This window comes from Electrophorus electricus, chromosome 1 (assembly GCF_013358815.1).
Source record: "Electrophorus electricus isolate fEleEle1 chromosome 1, fEleEle1.pri, whole genome shotgun sequence".
In the NCBI taxonomy this organism is placed as follows: Eukaryota; Metazoa; Chordata; class Actinopteri; order Gymnotiformes; family Gymnotidae; genus Electrophorus; species Electrophorus electricus.
Window position 1 is genome coordinate 11,939,768 of NC_049535.1, and position 18,143 is coordinate 11,957,910.

The window sequence follows — 18,143 nt, forward strand, 5'->3', positions numbered from 1 at the left end:
TCCCATTTGACCTTCTTGGTGTCACCATGTTGCTGTAGTAACCGCTCACTTCTTGGTAGCCGCTGTCTGAATACGAGTTCATCTGAGTTGAACTGCGAGAGTTCGCGGCCGATCCTGCACAAGGGTGGAGAAGAAGAGAAAGAGAGATGGAGAGGGAGCGCGAGAGCGAGAGCGCGCGCGAGAGAGAGAGAGAGAGAGCAGAAGAGAAGAAAGGAACATGCATAGTGTGGAGAAATCGTCTCATTAATAAAACTCACCTGGCTGCAGCAGCCTGTAATCATTCAAAATATATAAATTAACCGATCAATAATTAATCAATAGTTGTTGCTTACGTTGGCAAAGCGGCTTGAACGATTGCAGCGCACTTTAGGAATGTATGTGAAATTTACAGTGCACTCAGGTTTACAGAGTACAGACGTAGTTCATGGCGCGGTGTGGTGTTCTAAGAGCATACTAACGAACCCTCACTTTCACGCAGAGAGAGCTGCTCCAGCTCAGGGGAGTAGGGTGACCCTTGAACTCTGACCCCGAACGTGGGTGAAGGGCAGTCGTCTGGTGCCTGGGCCTTGGACAAACCGGCCGCCGAGGACTCTGGGAAACGGAGGGTTGGACTTTCAGGCTACTGTTCACCAAGGTACGAAACACTCTTGGTGACTTCACACTATAGCTACGTTCTCAGCGACCTGATGTTTTCGTGTTTTGCACATAGCAAGTAGCCAGTCATTGGCTTGCTGTGTGTCACATGACTTGTGTTGCTGTGAAGAAACAACATGTTCTTCCATCCGTGGGGTCGTCTGTGAGTTTTACTTCCTGTGACTGTGTGTCACTTCCTCTGGCCGTAACCTTCCGCGCATGGGAAAATCAGCCTTTGTGTTATTCCAGCGTTCGTTGGAAACGTGTTGCACACTGGGGAAAAGGGATCGACCACGCACCAGCAGCGCGGCGTCGGCGAGGGTCTTACCTGCTGACCTCCACAGCAGAGACTTCTCAGAAGAACTGGAGAGGAGGAAAAAATAAAGAAGAGAAAGAGGAAAAGAGAGAGAGGTTCAGATGGGTACTCATCACTCAGCTTAAATCAGAGCACCTCCGCACCCTGCCCGTCACCCCCTCTCAGGGGCAAATAAACCACGAACTCCCTGAATAATCGAACTCCCTGATGTTTACCGCAAGGCCGGGCTTGGAAGTAACCGAAAGAAGTCACAGAGGAACAAGGGCTGTTGTGTGTCAGTCAGTGACGTGTGAAGAGAGCTGCATGCGTGTGTGTGTGTGTGTGTGTGTGTGTGTGTGTGTGTGTGTGTGTGTGTGTGTGTGTGGCCCAGGGGAGACTGGCTTAAATAAACAGCAGAATGCACACGTCAAAGTCTAGGGCAGGGAGACTGTCTGTCGGTGCCAGCCACTGCTCAGCGGTGTGTTCCACTGGGGCACTCACTCAACCAGTCGCTAGGCACGAGCAGCAAAAGGCAGTGGGTCATTTGGGTGGGGCCAAACAAGCATAGGTCAAAGGGCACACAGATGGTAAGGAATCCTACACACACTACTGTGGAACACCTGAAAAAAACACTTAATGCTACGACTGAGAGATCTAACTGGCTGGCTGACCATGCGAGAGCATCAGTGGGTAAGGAGTGTTAACCGTTTCCCAGCTACACCACGCCCCAAACCCCCTGCGTGTGTGTGCCAGGGAAGACCATCTACACCCCACACTCTCTCCTCTATATGCCAGTCAGTACAGACAGCTGGATCTGTACACCCACTCAAAACATCTTCATTCACTGCATTTATTAAGAACGTTGGGTTAGGAATAACACAACATTATGTAAATGATTTATTAATGCTTTTAAGAACGCAGAACCATGTGTACAGTAGTGTCATTCTGGAAAGAACAAAGTCTGTTTCGGTTTCCATTCTGTAAGACTATCTTAAGATCAGGTGCAGATGTGTTAGAAATCTGTTATAAATTCAAAAATGTTTATAGGCTACAAAAATCACTACAGAGCTTGTGCATATATTCAAATGATATTACATAAACAATATTAGTGTTAAGCTTAAACAAGTGGTACTGGTTAGAGAGAGAAAGAGGTTGTTGTTTTGACTGCATTACACAGTAGATGCGCTGTTTTGAACTCTATATACACAGTGGCACAGACACACAGTACTGCAGGGGCCAATAATGACATTCTAGATTTCTCTCCCATTACGTTATGATCAGTAAGACAGATCAGAGCGTGGTGCCGAGGTCCTGACACCACAACAACTTTGCACATGCTGGTTCACGCGCCAACCGAAAAGGTATCTGCCTACCTGTCGCTGGCAGCGCCTGGAGACTCCGCCCCCAACCTGCATCTCTCCAGCTGATTGGCCACAATCTGCCTCTCTGCCTCGAGCTCTCTGGTCAGCCTTTCAAACTGCAGCTCCTTATGTCGGAGACAAGAAAGAGTCCGGCAAAGAATTACTAAAAGCCTGTCAAGATGGAGCTAGTTAGTAGCATTCTAGGACTCGGGATGCTGTAGTTGCGTGTGGACAATTCCATAATTCCAGATTATTCCTTGTGCTTTTTCAATTAAATCCTTCCTGAGAGCGAGGGCTGCCTACGTCCATCTGACAAACTCTCCCCTCTCCTCTCCTCCTTTAGCAGAACTCTTGCGCTGTTTGTGTGTGTGTGTGTGTGTGTGTGTTTCATTTGTGACAACTGTGCTCTGTGAGCCAGTCTTTCTCTTGGTTTCTGAAAACGACTCATTGATGCAGCTGTTTCCAAAGGACACGGACACACACACACACACACAGCTGCTGTGGTAATGAGGATAACTAATCCAAATCCATTTCTGCATGTTTTTGACTAGAGCCACTGCTAAATGCATTCCCAATGTTTCCAGCGGTCTCAGAGTCTCCCACTACTAAAGGGAACTGGTTAACATCGCCCACTCCTTGTGGGCTGGCAGACTCACACACGAGGTGACATTGTTCTCCACCTGAGGCCAGTTAGGCACTCGGTGCTGGGAGACACCAGACACAAGCTTCCACCAGCACACACACACACACACACACACACACACACACACACACACACAAAGCCTGGCTTGTATACTGGCTTCAGTTTAAGCAGACACCAGAACCGCGCACACACACACACACACACAAACAAAACATTTTAACACACTTATAACATTACCTAAAAAACTCTTGTTCACATTTTTCATCTCCAGCAAGAATCTCAAATAGGTTTGGAAGTGTCTGTGTGAGTGATCATGTATATATGTGTGTGTGTGTGTGTATATACCTGTTCTTTGACGGAGGCCAGGATGTTGGTGGTGGTGGTGGTGGTGTCTGTCTCCATCTTACTTGCTCCCTCCACACAGCAGCTCATCACCTCCTCCACCTCTACTGCAGACCCCTGCTTAGGGGCGGGCATCGCCCCTACACACACACACACACACACACACACACACACACACACACACACACACACACACCATGAACTACCCGCTCAACTGTCATCATTCATCAGACGCACAATGAGAGGCTCATCTCAAAATCCATAATAACCTGTCAACTGCTTCAGTGATAGCGTCTCTGCCACCACAGCCAATCACAGAAAGCCGTGCGTCAGCGTGCCGGAGGGGGCGGGGGGAGAAACGTACTTGAAGTGTGCTCCGGCAAAACCATGACAAGACAACCTGCTCCTGTCCGGCCTCCCCTCCGGTGTAACAGACGGCAGAGCGAGCCGGATCAGCATGGGCTCTCTGGCCCCGCCCACCTCCGGAGGATATTACCCAGCTTCCCTCACCACGGAGCTCCTGCTTCGTGGAAGACCGAGCTCGTGTGACTCACGTGCTCGTAGACATGCACATGCACAACCTACATCACACACTGCCCTAAATGTGATCTTGTGTTGCCATTTGGGGGCTGAAGGGAAGAAAGCCACACACACACACACACACACACACACACACACACACACACACACACACACACACACACACACACACACACACACACACACACACACACACACACACACACACACGCTACTGCCTTTGTGTGGTATTCCCTGAATGCGCATCCAGACAATGCAAATCAGTCTAAAATGCTTAAACGTCACCCAGTGTGCTGGCATTTGGAAAACTGAACTCCCAAATCCTCTTTACAAGTCATTAAGCCCCTCCCACAATGATACGGGATTTACCACCAATCTATGGCCTTTCAGGACAAGCTCTCTAAGGAGAGGAGAGGAGAGGAGAGGAGAGGAGAGGAGAGGAGAGGAGAAGCATAGGAAAAAAACAAAAAAACTCTTAAGGAGCAACAACCTTATGCGAGTCATCTGACAATGTGTGTCAACAAAACACACAAGCTACTCTCAGTCTACTCTCCCACTGGGCTCTGACCACGAGCACGCGAACACATGCACATCCCCTGTGCCTCTCCTCTCTCACACACGCGCACACACAATCTGTTCTGTCGAGTTCAGTGATCAGGAGAGGAAAGAAAGGCACTTAACATAACTAACGACGGAACGTCTTCGCTTCACGGCCCACGAACGGCACGACGGGGCCCCAGGGCAGCATGAACGGCAGGTCGGATTCCTGACAGGGTGGCTTGACTGCCTGAATGCAAATCTTTCCACAAAACTCCATAAACATGCAGCTTAATGAGAAACACCTTGTTTCTTTTTAAATTTTTTGAAGTGTGCTTTAAAGCTGAAACACGCTTCACACAGCCAGAAAGATTTCCGTAACTGTAGAGAAGGAATTCTGAGTGGACTCCGAGGAGTCGAGGATTCTTCGCACATGGGAACCGTGGAGGGAGATTTCGACTGCTTGATCTTGATCGAGGTAACAGCTCGATCTGCCCAACCAACCATCAACGGTGCTTGTTCGGGGCTGTGCAGGGCTGTCCAAACGTTTGAAAACACAGAGCACACAGGCTTCACACTCGAGTACAGAGCGCAGAGGCGGTGTTTACAGTAAAACCATCCTTCTTTTGAACTTTCGGGGGAATAAGTTTAGCTCATCGGGAGGGAGTACGTTGCACGGTCCACCATCGTGTGGAGCAACCACACACCAGCAGGTGCCACCAGCAGAGGTGTGCCAAAAGTCTGTCTCACGCCCCCACACGCTGGCACGCAACATGCCAGCATCCTGTCCCACTCGCAGCTGAGACCAAGAACCGATACCCACGCGTGCAAACAAATAAACACAGACAGGGATCCTGTTTTACCTGCCACGGTTTACATAATCATAATGATGACATATCTGACCCATGCAACTGTAGGGAGAATTTTCTCTTGCTTTCAAGCAAATATTTTTTATTGTGTAGTAGCTGTGGTTGCTGCATATTGGGCATTTAAATAGCAATGAAGATAGTGATCTTATTTCTAAGACTTCTCAGATCTCAGATCTCAGGGTACTTCTCAGGGTGCACAGCACACTCCAAGCAACTAAACTTGCTCCCTCAATCATCTGCTGTGAACCCAACTCCTCAGGGTACTTCTCATGGATACTTCTCAGGGAGTCACTGCCAAGAGGTTTTTGTTGTTGTTTTGACCATCACCAAGGTCCTACAAGATATCTTCCAGAAGGTGGCCGGTCTGGGTCCCGCCACGTCTTCTGGGCCCCCACCACAGTATTCCCAGCTCATCCTCCCACTGCTGGGATGCGAGCCATCTCTCCTGGGTTCATCTCCACAGCAGGGATTCCCGTGCCCGGCCTCGCCGAGGGAAGTGGGGTCAGTTCTCGTGTTTCCACGGTGAATGTGGCTCGCATGGGATTTGAGCGTAGTTACAGCAGAGTGGACGGGGGCCACTTAATATGAAGGTCAAGTCACGCCGGTATCTTCCACGCGCTCCGCCGGGGTATAGAAAACCGGCCTATTTAACTAGTGACGGCAAGGTGCACGAGATGCTGAGCCACAGAATGCCACGAGCGAAAAGCTGCGCATGTGTGTCTCGTGAACAGGACAAGCCATTTCATCTCTCCTAACGGAAGGATAAACAGGGAATGGGACGACGCGCGACAGCGACACGCTATTTGTACGGCCGGTGATTGGGGATGATGGTGAATGTTGGTATGTCGACTCCAGGAGGGGGCCAGTCACCTGCCGAGCGCCAGCTCTCGGCGGTCCGTATTGCACAAACCCCTCACGACGAGCAGTTGACTAAAACACCGCTGCATCTTTCGACATAAGCCTTGAAGACAGACCAAGATGAATCGTGTTGGGGTTGTTGTTATTGTTTTTTTTTTGTGTGTGTATTTTTAAACGGGGGTCAGAATCGTTCAGACACATCCGACAAGGTTCTGCATGCGCGAGAAGCACGGCGTCGTGATTACTTACCTAAGACACCTCGCGCAATTCGGAATGACTGACAGCGAGAAATGGAAAGGCGTGTCGCGCGCGACGTTTGCACGAATTTAGCCCTTCTACCGCAATTCACGAGCTGTGTTGCCGTTAAAGTCGTCAAGACGCGAGATACGGGGACACGTTCCCTTTCGATCCGGGAGCCGGGTACTCACCGATCGGCCTCCTCAGTGCAGACTGTTCGCCGTGACCGATATATCCATAAGAACGTGCGCTGTGTGCCGTTTCGTTTCGTTTCGCAGACGCGGTCCCAAACCGAAGCCACACGGGGGGTGGCTGTCCGCCGCTCCGTCCTGCGCGCTTCCCCGTGTTGGAGACTCTGTACGGTGTGTGACGTAGCCGCTCCACGGCGGCGGCGCAGACGGCGTTCACCTTTAACGACAGCGCGAGTTGATTTAAGTTGGATAGCTACTGTGCAGCCCCTGGCATCCCGTCCGCGTTTAACGACATCCTGACTCACGTCGAATAGTTTTGCAAAACAAGTGACATTATTGTTTTATGCATTATCAGTTTTATTGATTTTTTTTTTTTGTCAATTCGTTTGTATCGTCTTCTGTTATGAATTTATGTGCAATTATTTTACGCCTTTGTAACCCACCGCAGGTTATTCTCTTTGGTTTTGTTTTCCTGGTAGTAAGCATGTCTAATATTTCACATTCATATCTGCTCTGGCACTTCAGGATAAAATCACGGAGGATTACTGACACATTTGTTGGGTGTGATTACACAGTCTATAATCAAGAATTTCAATTTAGAATCAAATGAATATAATTATATTAGCAAATGCTATTGTTCACGAATAATACACTCAAGAGTGTATGGAAACAACTATCCACATTCCATAATTACCCCCTTCTCTTGTCCAGCAGTGGTTTGGTCCAGTTGCTGGGCACCTCTGCTGATGCCAGATATGAACTTAGTGTAGAACAACACCCCCCCCCCCCCCCCCCCCCCCCCCCCATTGAGCAGTGGTTCCAGCTCGACGTCTTACGCTGTACCTCCTGCTAACACTGTTGTCCAGCTATTGGACACCCTTCAGCTAATGGGCACCTCCATTATTGGACACCCCTCAGCTCTGCTGATGTCCCAGATGGGCAAGTCCATGGTGGTCTCCAAAACACAAGATGTGAAGAATTAAAGAAGTTTGACCATGACTCTCCAACACACACTCACACTTCATCATAACCATAGTATTCATCATCTTCATCATCATGGTTAGCACTGCTGTCTCACAGCTTCAGCGACCCGGACCGGTCGCTGCCGGTTTGGGCTTCCTATGGGTTTTCTCCCGGATTACAAAAACGTGCGTGTTAATTTAGAGACGGCATCTGACCTTTCCTGGTGTGCGCGCGTGCGCGTGCGTGTGATGGACCGACAAAAATAATAAAGGATCAGGCAAGAGTAGAAAGGCAAGGTGTGTGTTTTCTGTGCAGGAAATCCAGCTGCTGTGAGCAGGCAGAGTAGGGCCACAAGCAGCAGAATGCCGTGTGAGAGAGAGAGAGAGAGAGAGAGAGAGAGAGAGAGAGAGAGAGAGAGAGAGAGAGAGAGAGAGAGAGAGAGAGAGAGAGAGAGAGAGAGAGAGAAAGAGATGGCACAACCTGAGACTTGACTTACCATCGGTGGAGAGTCGCTCTAAAGGAGATCCATTAATCAATACTAAATTTACTCCGTGTTTAGATGCATGGCTAGCCAAAACCACACCTCTCCTCTTTCCTTCATTAAGGCATTACTTTATGCAGAGAATTTTCCGGAGTTCTTCAGAACCAGTACAACTATTTTTCTACATTATATGTAAAACAGTTATTGTGTTTTTAAAATTCTCAATTTACAGTTCTGGTTGTCTCGTTCAACTAGAACATAGCTATATTTGCTTTTCTCAAAATAAGTGTATTTAGTGCATTTAGCGGCTTGGGTTTCAATGTTTATGTGTTCCTGGGCATCACAGGGATACAACAACAACAACAAAGGATTCTAGAACAAACTGATTTCCATGCACATGCACATTTATTCAGCTATCACATGACACCCACTGTACACATCATGGGGGAGAGAAGACCGCGTGCGAAGTTCACCTCGGTGCACACCTACTGCACCTGAATCTAAGAGACAGAATGTACCATTACATTGAACCCCCCACCCCACCACCCCAAACATCGCACTGCATAATAAGACATTCATGATCGCAAAAGCTCCCTGGACCACCTCAAAGTTCCTCAACACACACACACACACACACACACACACACACACACACACACATACGTCCCACGTCCGCTGCGGTAGTGACGCAGATGGAGTCTCGTGAACGGCACACGTTTGCATGTTTCCAAATGTGACACAAAAGATGATGGAGTCTTTCCTTGGCACATCTGATCAGATAAACAACACAGCCTCTTTTTTGCTAAAATAATCAATAATATAAATAAATAAATAAGACATATCCATAAGTGTCACAGCACATGAAAAAGGTATGAACAACCTCTGTTTGCAGTTCAGGCTGCAAACACCACGCGACTTGTGTGCACAGTTTTATACAAACAGCGTGTCGTCCCCGAGAGGGCGTGGAAATTCCAGCGAGCACGAGCACCATTGGACGTGTAAGCGTGACACGAGTGACTTTTAAAGATAACGAATGACTGAAGAAAGATTGCATAAAGAGGAGGGGGTTAAAGGATGAGGGCGGCAGGGGCAGCCAATCCCGTGACCCGGGAGGCGGGACTACCTAACTCTCCTTCACTCCAGCTCATCCTCAAGGGCGATAGTGCTCGTCTGCTCCGAGGTCACACCTATAACACACACACACACACACACACACACACTTAGTTACACTAGCTATCCCTGCAACATTAAACCCATATATAGGATTAGGGATTTTGAAGCAAAGCAAAATATAATACCCTGAACCCAATAACTCAAATACATTAGACCCGTTTTTAATACATTCATTTGGTGGCAGCTCATGAAATAGCAATGGACACATCATAACAGTACATTGAGTAAACAATGACCCAAAACACCAGGGGACACTCTGATCTGCTGCCATTTAACCGCGGTACCTCCGCTGAAGAAAGTCAAACACATTCAGGGTTCCCAGCAATCCTACCGCTCAACAAATCTGCTCACGCAACGACGGCACCAGGTCCGCCTGTGTCAGTAACGCCGTGTCTCTGAACCTTCCCCAAGCCCTTCATCAGCAAACACTGACGTGTCTGGTCATTGTTAAAAAATAAAAGGGCACGCAGGGCCGCCATACAGCCGCGCCACACCGCACCGCTACGAGAGGGCGGGGCCGTCTTACTTGAGGTGTCCTCGTCAGGGGACTTCTTGTCCTCCTCCATGTAGCCGAAGCTCAACAGCTTGGTCATGCTGACAGGAGCAGCTGCCTTCTTCTCGTGTGACCTGCGGCAGAGCAGTTTTTTTAGCGCCGGCGGAGGAATGCGGCGCGCATGCGAACACGGACACGTTTCTCTCCCGCACATCTCAGGTAATTTTGGGATTGACATCTCAGATGAAATCAGCGGGTAGCAGAGACACCCAGCAGAGACACCTACATCCTTTTGTAGCGGTTGGCCTCCTCGATGTCCTTCGGGTTTATGGACAGCTTTTGCAGCTCCTGCGCCGCCTGGCCCACCAACACCTTCTGCGTGAGAGGGGTGGAACATGACATCACCGCAGTGTCAAACCACTGTGATGGGGGCGGGGTTTAGGTGAAACGTTTAACATGCTTAAAGGTACAGTGAGATGAAATGTTTAACATGCTTAAAGGCACAGTAAGCAAAGCCGTCCTCAAAAAAAACCACCACCACCTAACCATGAATACACTTAATTTGATGAAGTAAAAGTATCAAAAGAACAAGTAACAAGCACAGAAAAGTAAAAAAACAAAAACAAAACAGAGACAAGAGCTTTAATTTCTAAAGGCATCGTTCCATAAGCTCTGGTTTGTGCACGGTTGCATGCGGAAGACCCCTCCCACCCCAGTGATGGGGGAGGCGGTCTCGTGGCTTGGGTAGGATGACCTGAGATGAAATGCAGAAGAGGCTGGAACAAGCAGGAATTCCCATGCTATGAGGAACGTGGAGCGTGCCTCTAACTGGCACCTCTATCCTGGGCATGGGAATGCTGAAGAGCTGCCCGTTAAAAGCAGTATTCCCAGGTGTGTGAATGCTACACAGTACACCGACGTGATGGCATGAAGGCCTAATCAGACAAAATCCACACCAGGAAAACCCACGTTTGTTTCCAGAGACGGAGGCATAGACCGGTTGATACAACATCAGGATACGTTCAAACATGAGTACCAGGGAAAGGACACAGAAAAACAGAACATAAACATATATTAATGACACCAGCACACCCGACAACACCAGCACACCCGACAACACCAAAACTTAGAACATGCAAAAACAGTTCAGATCTTTTTTTGCGTGAAAGAATTAGAGCTGGTGCGGAGCAGGTGAAGTGAGAAGGTGAGACGCTCCCGAGCGTGGAACTGAAGGCCGATGAACAGGACAGGCGTAGAGCATGAAAGGAGGGGTTTCGGCACGGCGGCAGCAGACGGGATGCGGCAACATGCTCGCGCTGACACGACTGTCCCCCCACCCCATTCCCCCACCCCCTGGGACACAGCTGGCCTTCCGGTCACCTTGTCTGTGGTGCCAGGGGAGGCGTCAGACTCCTGGTCCGACGACGGCCCGTCGTCGGTCCCAAACGGGGCCAGCAGCCTCTGCGATGAACCTTTGCTTTGGCTGCAAGCAAAACACGACTGTGACCGCAGCCCGCTGTAGCCCGCGCCTGTTCTCCGCGAGAACGGAGCGCTCGACTGACCTCATCTGTAAGAACACTGCTCAAGGAACGGCTATGCTGTGTTCCCTTCACTTTAGGTGACTGCAAATTTATTACAGATGCGACCCATACACTCAAAATTCACATCGTAATAAAGCATAAATCCATGTAATCTTTTGATAGTTATATCACATAGATCTACTGTTAATCATTTTTATTTTAATAATGCAAGCTGAATAACAGCACCATAGATAATTCTCCAATTTAAAAAATCATGTATGCAAACCATATTAATATGAATGATCAGATATTCAAGATTATGCGTGAGATTGACATTATGAGAGACTTATGGTCATGTTGGTGCGATCTAAACCAGGCACAAACAGTGAAGATTTGCGATCCATTCTGGCTGCCAACACCTGAGACAGGTTCAGTAATTAGGAAAGGTTCAGGTGTCTTGGGGACCGGTGTAAAAAGATAACACGCACTGGCTCGAGAAGCTGGAAACGGACGATGTCACAGATATTTAAAATACACTGTCCACCTCTCCGTAGCTGTATATACCTGTAAACAGTCCAGCATGCCAGGCTGTCTCTTATATTACATGTGTACTCACCAAGACAAAGTCCTCATGTATAACATATGTGCTACATACCTGGGAAAAAAACCCCCAACTGATTCTGACCGTGACCGAAATCTCACCTTTGCTGGCCATCTTCAGCAGAAAACCAGTTAGGGGGTGAGTACAAGCTGCCAGATTTGGGGTTATCATCTGTGTTATCGTGCGACAATAACCCTACAGGAGTGCAGAGAACTCTGGGTTAAGACTGGGCCATGTAAAAATAAAGAAATGCACGTGAGCGCGCAGCACAATAATTACACACGTAAAACAGACCTTTGTGTCCTCCTTGTTTTGCGAGTTTGACGTAGTCCGAATCCGTAGCCTGGATTCCGACCCGTCGTCCCGAGGTTCTCTCTACGGGTCCAGTTTCGGCAGACTGTGACAAACCCGGAATCTGTGACGCTGGGCCAGTTGCACCATTGGAACTGGGAACGCTGGTTTTCATGCCTAAAAAGACGCTGTGATTAGTACCGGATGGCAGATCCGAGGACTGGATGAGCCCACAGAAGTCTCGGGGCATTGCCTCTGTTTTTTGCATTTTTGCTTAAGTTCATTTTAAAGGTTCTTACTTATAGCGTGATACCCATATGTTTATATCAAAATGTTCAGCACAATCTCAGCTCCCTTCCTAATGAGGTACCATTTGAACTAGAGCACTGCGTAAATAAATAACATGGCCATAAAGATACAAATATGAGGTCCAATTTTAGAACTGTATCATATTTCATGTGAAAACATGTCTTTACTCATACCTTTATCAAACCTACATTCAGAAGCAGTTTGCCCATTATTTTAATTATCACCTGTGTTTTTAGGGTTGGTGTTGAATTAGCTAACGAGGTTAACCTTACCGGGTTTAGTGCGCCGGTAGTTTGGCTCAGCTGACATGTCTTATGTTTCAGGTCACTGCGAAGATTTCTAGAGAAAGAACAAGACGAAGTTGCGAGTTAACCTCATCTTAGAACGCTCCTAGCATCCTTCAAAGGATTATAAGGCATCTCTTAGCAAGCTTCTAGGCCAGCTAACTAAGAACATCACCAGGGAGCATCACCAAGCGGCGGAGGTGACGGAGCCTGCTAATCAAAAATACGCCACCTAAAACCATCCTCTCTCAACCTAGCTCTGGTCGCTTTCCGATCTCTAACAGAAAATGCACCCTTTTGGTACTATCTCCTCAAACATATTGCCTTATATATGTTTTTCCTGCCCATCTTAAGGTTTTTTCTTTCCTTTCCCTAGATACCTTGCTCGTCCTGGTCGCCTGGTAACAAAAGCAGCATCAGGACCGCCGCTACCAGCTCGCTAACCACCTCATCACTCCGAGCGCTGTCTGAAGCGCGATTCGTTCATAAGTCGATTACACACGTTGAACGTTCACTAGAACATCACGGATGCAGCGCAAAAACGTGATTTTAAACGAGCTTACATCCTTCAGTCGTGGCGGGATATAACGGGTGCGTCTCGGCCTGATGTGGCGCCGTCTGACTTCTTCGACAGAGCTTGTAGGCCTGTAGCATCTACGGCGAGTTGCTGCCACCTTACGATCAAGGCGCACCACGTCGAAAGCCTCACATAATAAAACGGCAAACGTCGCTAATTAAATCCTTTTTCTTACTACCCATAAACACGCAAGAGTTCAAAACCAAGGGTTAGATTAGAATCCCTTATATAATCATTTTGATGAAGTCTGTGGATGAGTTGCTAGATCAGACTACGCTCCCATTTTTAAAGTATAACATGTAAAACGTTAACTACATAATGACTAATAGTATATTCTTAATAATAATAATAATAATAATAATAATAGTAATAATATAATAATAATAATAATGATGATGATGATGATGATGATGATGATGATGAATAAATAACAACAATAAATAGCTACTACATGTTTTATGAGCCTATTTGTAAACGGCGAATTAGTGTAATTCAGGGGGCCGCTCTTTCCCTCATAACGCTGCTTTATTTTTTTTATTTTATTTATTTATTTTTTTTCCTGTCCTGTCTCAGGTGTAGGACAGATGTAGGTGTTTGATGTTGGACTGGGATTTAGCTGCCGCATGTTAACACAGTGGCAGAGAGTTATTAGTGATCGTGGTTGGGATTTTTGTCGGTAGAAGTGCAGTCGTAGATGTAAAGTGATGTTTCTTTTCCTCCGTTTTTCGCTGTGTCGCAGTTTACAGTAACGCCAGAAGAGGAATCGTGTGCTACAGAAAGCCCCGTGGGGGCTTAACCGTGGCCACGTGATTTCCGTTTCTCGGCTGACGGCGATGCTGAGAGGTGAAGCGTGTCTTCAGACGAGTCCGGCTGCCGGTACGCGATGTCGAGCCCGGTGAGCTACATCACAACACTCATCAGAAAAGCAAGCCGCGCGAACCCTTCCACGCACCGAAAACCGGGCTCGCTGAGCCGCCGTCGGTCCGGTGATGGGCAAGGACGCAAGGTAGGAGACACTTTATACATACCCCAAAACACAACTGAAACCGTTTAATGAGGAAACTAAGGGAAAGCGAAGTTACAGCGATATTTCGAGACTGAACTGAATGAATATTTCTTAGGCAAGGCGCACTGAGATCATCGGCGTGTCACAGGACTACGAAAGGTACCCAGTGATTACATTTATTCCGTTAGTTTGCAAACTACGTCTGCTGGATTTGCCTGGTCGCGTTACGTATCAGCAGCACTTAAATTAAGCCTACCTTTGTGTGTCTGTGTTTTAGGCAAAATGTGGTCATTTCGAAAAATAACAATGAGACATTTGGATTTAAAATCAAGGTAAGGTTTATTTTTAAGATACCCTACATATATACCCATACATCTTTCAAAAGTGTCCAAGGCATTCAGTAGCGTGGCGATAACCGATAAACTCTCTCTCTCTCTCTCTCTCTGTATTCACAGACTTATGAGAAGAACACTACTGACTCTGGGCAGGATATTTTAACCTGTGTGAGCTCAGTGAGAGAGAAAGGACCTGCAGAGAGAGCTGGCTTAAGGACAGGTATATTTACTTCACACACACACACACACACACACACACTTACAGAGCCTTGTATCATCACTCCTTCAGATAATTGTTTTGTCTGTTGCACATCCATTTTTTATGATATTCCTAATTTTACTTTCTTCCTCCTTTCCTCTCTCTCTCTCTCTCTCTCTCTCTCTCTCTCTCTCTCTCTCTCTCGCTCTCTCTCCATCTGTCTCCGTATGACTGTCTTTCTCTCTGTCTGGTAGGTGATCTCATTATTATCATCAACAACATCTGTGTAGAAGACTTTGTACATCAGCGGATTGTTGACCTTATTCACAACTCATCCAGCTGCCTAAAGTAAGACTAAAGTGACCTTTAACCCCTAAACTAAGACTAAAGTGACCTTTAACCCATAAAGTAAGACTAAATGACCTTTAACCTCTAAACTAGGACTAAAGTGATATCTTTAACCCCCAAAGTAAGACTAAAGTGATATCTTTAACCCCCTAAACTAAGATTAAAGTGGTATCTGTAACTACCTAAACTAAGGCTAAAGTGATATCTTTAACTACCTAAACTAAGCCTAAAGTGATATCTTTAACCCCTAAACTAAGCCTAAAGTGATATCTTTAACTGCCTAAACTAAGCCTAAAGTGATATTTTTAACCCCTAAACTAAGACTAAAGTGATATCTTTAACCCCTAAACTAAGATTAAAGTGGTATCTGTAACTACCTAAACTAAGACTAAAGTGATATCTTTAACTACCTAAACTAAGCCTAAAGTGATATCTTTAACCCCTAAACTAAGCCTAAAGTGATATCTCTAACTGCCTAAACTAAGCCTAAAGTGATATTTTTAACCCCTAAACTAAGACTAAAGTGATATCTTTCACCCCCTAAACTAAGACTAATGTAATATCTTTAACTATCTAAACAAAGACTAATGTAATATCTTTAACTACCTAAACTAAGACTAAAGTGATATATTTAACTGCCCAAACTAAGCATAAAGTGATCTTTTACCTCTAAACTAAGACCAAAGTAGTATTTTTAACCCTTATACTAAGTCTAAATTGATATCTTTAACACATAAAGTAAGACTAAAGCGATATCTTTAAATGCAATCATACTTGTTTAAACCCCCAGGGTTTTCTTGCTTGTTTAAACTGACAGGCAATCATATATAAATAAGCATTTTGTCTAGTCTAGTAATATCTGACTATCTGGTATGAATGCTATGCTGGTTTGCTCTTGGCTTGACAGTTGATGTTTTCTTTCCAGGCTGGAGATTGTGAGAGGCACTACACTGAAACAAAGGGAACTACAAAAGAAATTACACCATCTACAAGTAAGTGTTGACACCCTTATTTGTACTGAGTTTGTTTCAGTAGGACTCACTGTTTTAGTCACAGGCTGTGCACTTGCGTGCACTTGCGTGCGTGTGTGCTTTGTTTCAGGGAAATGTGATTATTCTGACTCTGTGCTCATTTTACCCTGATAGGATCAGCTAAGAGAGAAGAGGGCGGAGCTCCAAGTACTTATCTCACAGGAAGAACATCTCAGAGGAGGTGTGTGTGTGGGTGTGTGTGTGTGTGTGTGTGTGTGTGTGTGTGTGTGTGTGTGTGTGAATAGGAGCGAAAGAGTTCCTATTTGTAAGAAAACGGCAAAACCCACATCTTAAAGAACACAGTGAGAAATGTGTGAATCCTTATGACAGGAAGACACATTTACTAAGATCTGACACCTCACACTGAATGCAGTCTGTTGAACAGCCACAGATCCGACGAAAACCTTGAGTTTATTAAACAACTTACTGAAGTTGTTTCTGAAAACATGCCACGCCGGCGTTTTGCCAGAGCTCAACGGAGACACTAAATGTAGGGCATCACACACATGTCTGCTTGAAGTGGAACGCTAACACACTCAGACGAGAGAAGACTACTCTCGAAGCAGGGAGTGCTGGGCCACACGTACCTCTTTGAAAGCAGGAATTTAACTCTGTTTTCACTAGTATTTCATCAGATTTGCAGCGAGTCGTGCTAAGTGAATAAGCTTACGTGAAGGACAGTTTTGCATAAATACAAAGTGCAGCCATTTGTTCAAGCTTTTTGGTAATGAAATACACAGTCTGCCTCTAGACTGGTCGGCATTTTACGTTTTATCACTAACATGAACTTCAGGTGGACATGTTTGACATAATGTAGGTGTGGGTGTCTGTGCTGGGTTAAAAGTACCTCTTCCTGTTGCCTAGGTGACCAAAGAAACAGAGGCTCCCAGTCCTGCCTTGCTCCGGACTATCTGCCCATCCCATCCCAGCCGCTTGGGACCCCCGGGCCAAGGGCTAGTGAGGACCCCACAGGTGGCTGAAATGTGCCTTTCTGGATTTCACTGCCTCAGTAAAACAGCTAGCGCTACAGGCCTTCACTAGAAGGACCTGGAACACAACACACCTCTCGGCACTAATGTTATACTGACGCGTTGGCCTTTTCGCTGTTCTTCCTGAATTGCGACAGTATTTTTCTGTCCTTCAGAAGAAAAGAACATTTCTGTTTGCACTGTTTAATGCCTTAATTTATTCATTATAATATTTTTGAATGGTTTTATATTATGAAGTGTTTGTACAGTTGGACATCTTTATATTAAGTATAAACTGTATCGAGAATATGTTTCTGTGTATAATTAACGTTTTGTATGTATAGATTTATTTATTTCTACTTAAAGTTATGAAACTCTACATCAGTGGCCTAATTAAAAGTACTTTGACAACTTCCTGCATTAGCCTGTGATGTTACTTGATATTACAAGTTAGCAGTTTTCTCATGAACTCTCTCTGCAATCAAACAACTGCTATGGATGTAGGTTGTGGATAACATCAATGATCTCTGTGGTCTGAGCTCTCACCGAGAGCTTTCACATACATCATGACATCTCAACCTTGACAGGAAGTGGCTTCATTAGCACCCATGCACCCCCTCACAAATTCACATTAGTCACATTCTTCATTAGTCATGGGAAGCAAGCGGTTACAGCTGTGTCTTACGCACATTTAACACGTTTGTCCATTTCCACACCTTTTTTTTTTAAAGAACTGAAGTTTTTTTTAAGTTTTTTTTTTTATTTTATTTCTTTAGTTTTCAAATGAATATTTATACAAGTTTTGTACTGATGTAATATATAGTAAGCAGCTTTTTCTGATATAGTGCAAAACTCCAACAAACCTGCATTAGAGTGGCAAGTTAATAATAATAATAATAATAATAATAATATTATTATTATTATGTTCTCATCTGATGGAGGTTTTAGTGTCTTAGTCTGTAGCCTATAGTCGGCTTATGAGGACTATGACATCACAGGCTACTTTTCTCTAATATTAATGACAAATAAGTAACCAATATATCAATTTGAAGAATAAT

The 18,143-nt window shown here is 45.9% G+C and overlaps 3 protein-coding genes across 9 annotated transcripts in view; 1 reads left to right on the forward strand and 2 right to left on the reverse strand.

Moving 5' to 3' along the window:
• pkp4 (plakophilin 4) overlaps positions 1–6,655 on the reverse strand; it is a 17,517-nt gene extending 10,862 nt beyond the window's left edge. Inside the window, exons 1-6 of one of the 5 annotated variants that reach the window (XM_035530199.1) lie at positions 6,507–6,655; positions 3,278–3,414; positions 2,302–2,414; positions 962–996; positions 469–591; positions 1–114 (exon numbers count right to left, since the gene is read on the reverse strand). The exon at positions 1–114 is cut by the window's left edge and continues 83 nt beyond it. In XM_035530199.1, the coding sequence (XP_035386092.1) occupies positions 1–114; positions 469–591; positions 962–996; positions 2,302–2,414; positions 3,278–3,409 (517 nt within the window). In that variant the 5' untranslated portion in view covers positions 3,410–3,414; positions 6,507–6,655. Of the gene's footprint in view, positions 115–462; positions 592–961; positions 997–2,301; positions 2,415–3,277; positions 3,415–3,543; positions 3,608–6,506 lie in introns of those variants that run through there. The other 4 variants (XM_035530179.1, XM_035530185.1, XM_035530192.1 and 1 more) reach the window with 4 other exon arrangements.
• Positions 6,656–8,333: 1,678 nt separating this feature from the next.
• Positions 8,334–13,291, reverse strand: c1h7orf57 (chromosome 1 C7orf57 homolog). 3 transcript variants are annotated; one of them, XM_035529999.1, is made up of 8 exons: positions 13,185–13,291; positions 12,610–12,676; positions 12,032–12,205; positions 11,839–11,932; positions 10,997–11,099; positions 9,903–9,988; positions 9,650–9,750; positions 8,334–9,137 (listed from the first exon to the last, which is right to left on the reverse strand). In XM_035529999.1, the coding sequence occupies exons 2-8, from the start codon at positions 12,644–12,646 to the stop codon at positions 9,085–9,087; spliced, it is 648 nt and encodes a 215-aa protein (XP_035385892.1). In that variant the 5' UTR covers positions 12,647–12,676; positions 13,185–13,291; the 3' UTR covers positions 8,334–9,084. The 3 variants fall into 3 exon arrangements, with proteins under 3 accessions (XP_035385892.1, XP_026874242.2, XP_026874243.2); XM_027018441.2 differs by having other exon boundaries at positions 9,903–9,991; XM_027018442.2 differs by lacking the exon at positions 13,185–13,291 and adding an exon at positions 13,002–13,170 and having other exon boundaries at positions 9,903–9,991.
• A 743-nt stretch (positions 13,292–14,034) lies between these two features.
• On the forward strand, positions 14,035–17,486 carry LOC113582590 (cytohesin-interacting protein-like). Its single transcript, XM_027018440.2, has 8 exons — positions 14,035–14,204; positions 14,320–14,363; positions 14,482–14,536; positions 14,660–14,759; positions 14,993–15,086; positions 16,012–16,078; positions 16,232–16,298; positions 16,982–17,486. The coding sequence occupies exons 1-8, from the start codon at positions 14,082–14,084 to the stop codon at positions 17,095–17,097; spliced, it is 666 nt and encodes a 221-aa protein (XP_026874241.1). The 5' UTR covers positions 14,035–14,081; the 3' UTR covers positions 17,098–17,486.
• The last annotated feature ends 657 nt before the right edge of the window (positions 17,487–18,143 follow it).

What these genes read in the sequence shown, in the direction of transcription:
- LOC113582590 (XM_027018440.2), top strand. Translation starts at nt 14,082, where the DNA reads ATGTCGAGCCCGGTGAGCTACATCACAACACTCATCAGAAAAGCAAGC. An exon ending in GAGAGCTGGCTTAAGGACAG is followed by an intron (nt 14,760 to 14,992) that starts GTATATTTACTT and finishes TCTGTCTGGTAG; the next exon opens with GTGATCTCATTATTATCATC. An exon ending in GGAAGAACATCTCAGAGGAG is followed by an intron (nt 16,299 to 16,981) that starts GTGTGTGTGTGG and finishes CCTGTTGCCTAG; the next exon opens with GTGACCAAAGAAACAGAGGC.
- c1h7orf57 (XM_027018441.2), bottom strand. Translation starts at nt 12,646, where the DNA reads ATGTCAGCTGAGCCAAACTACCGGCGCACTAAACCCG. An exon ending in AAAACAAGGAGGACACAAAG is followed by an intron (nt 11,933 to 12,031) that starts GTCTGTTTTACG and finishes GCACTCCTGTAG; the next exon opens with GGTTATTGTCGCACGATAAC. An exon ending in GCTGAAGATGGCCAGCAAAG is followed by an intron (nt 11,100 to 11,838) that starts GTGAGATTTCGG and finishes TTTTGCTTGCAG; the next exon opens with CCAAAGCAAAGGTTCATCGC.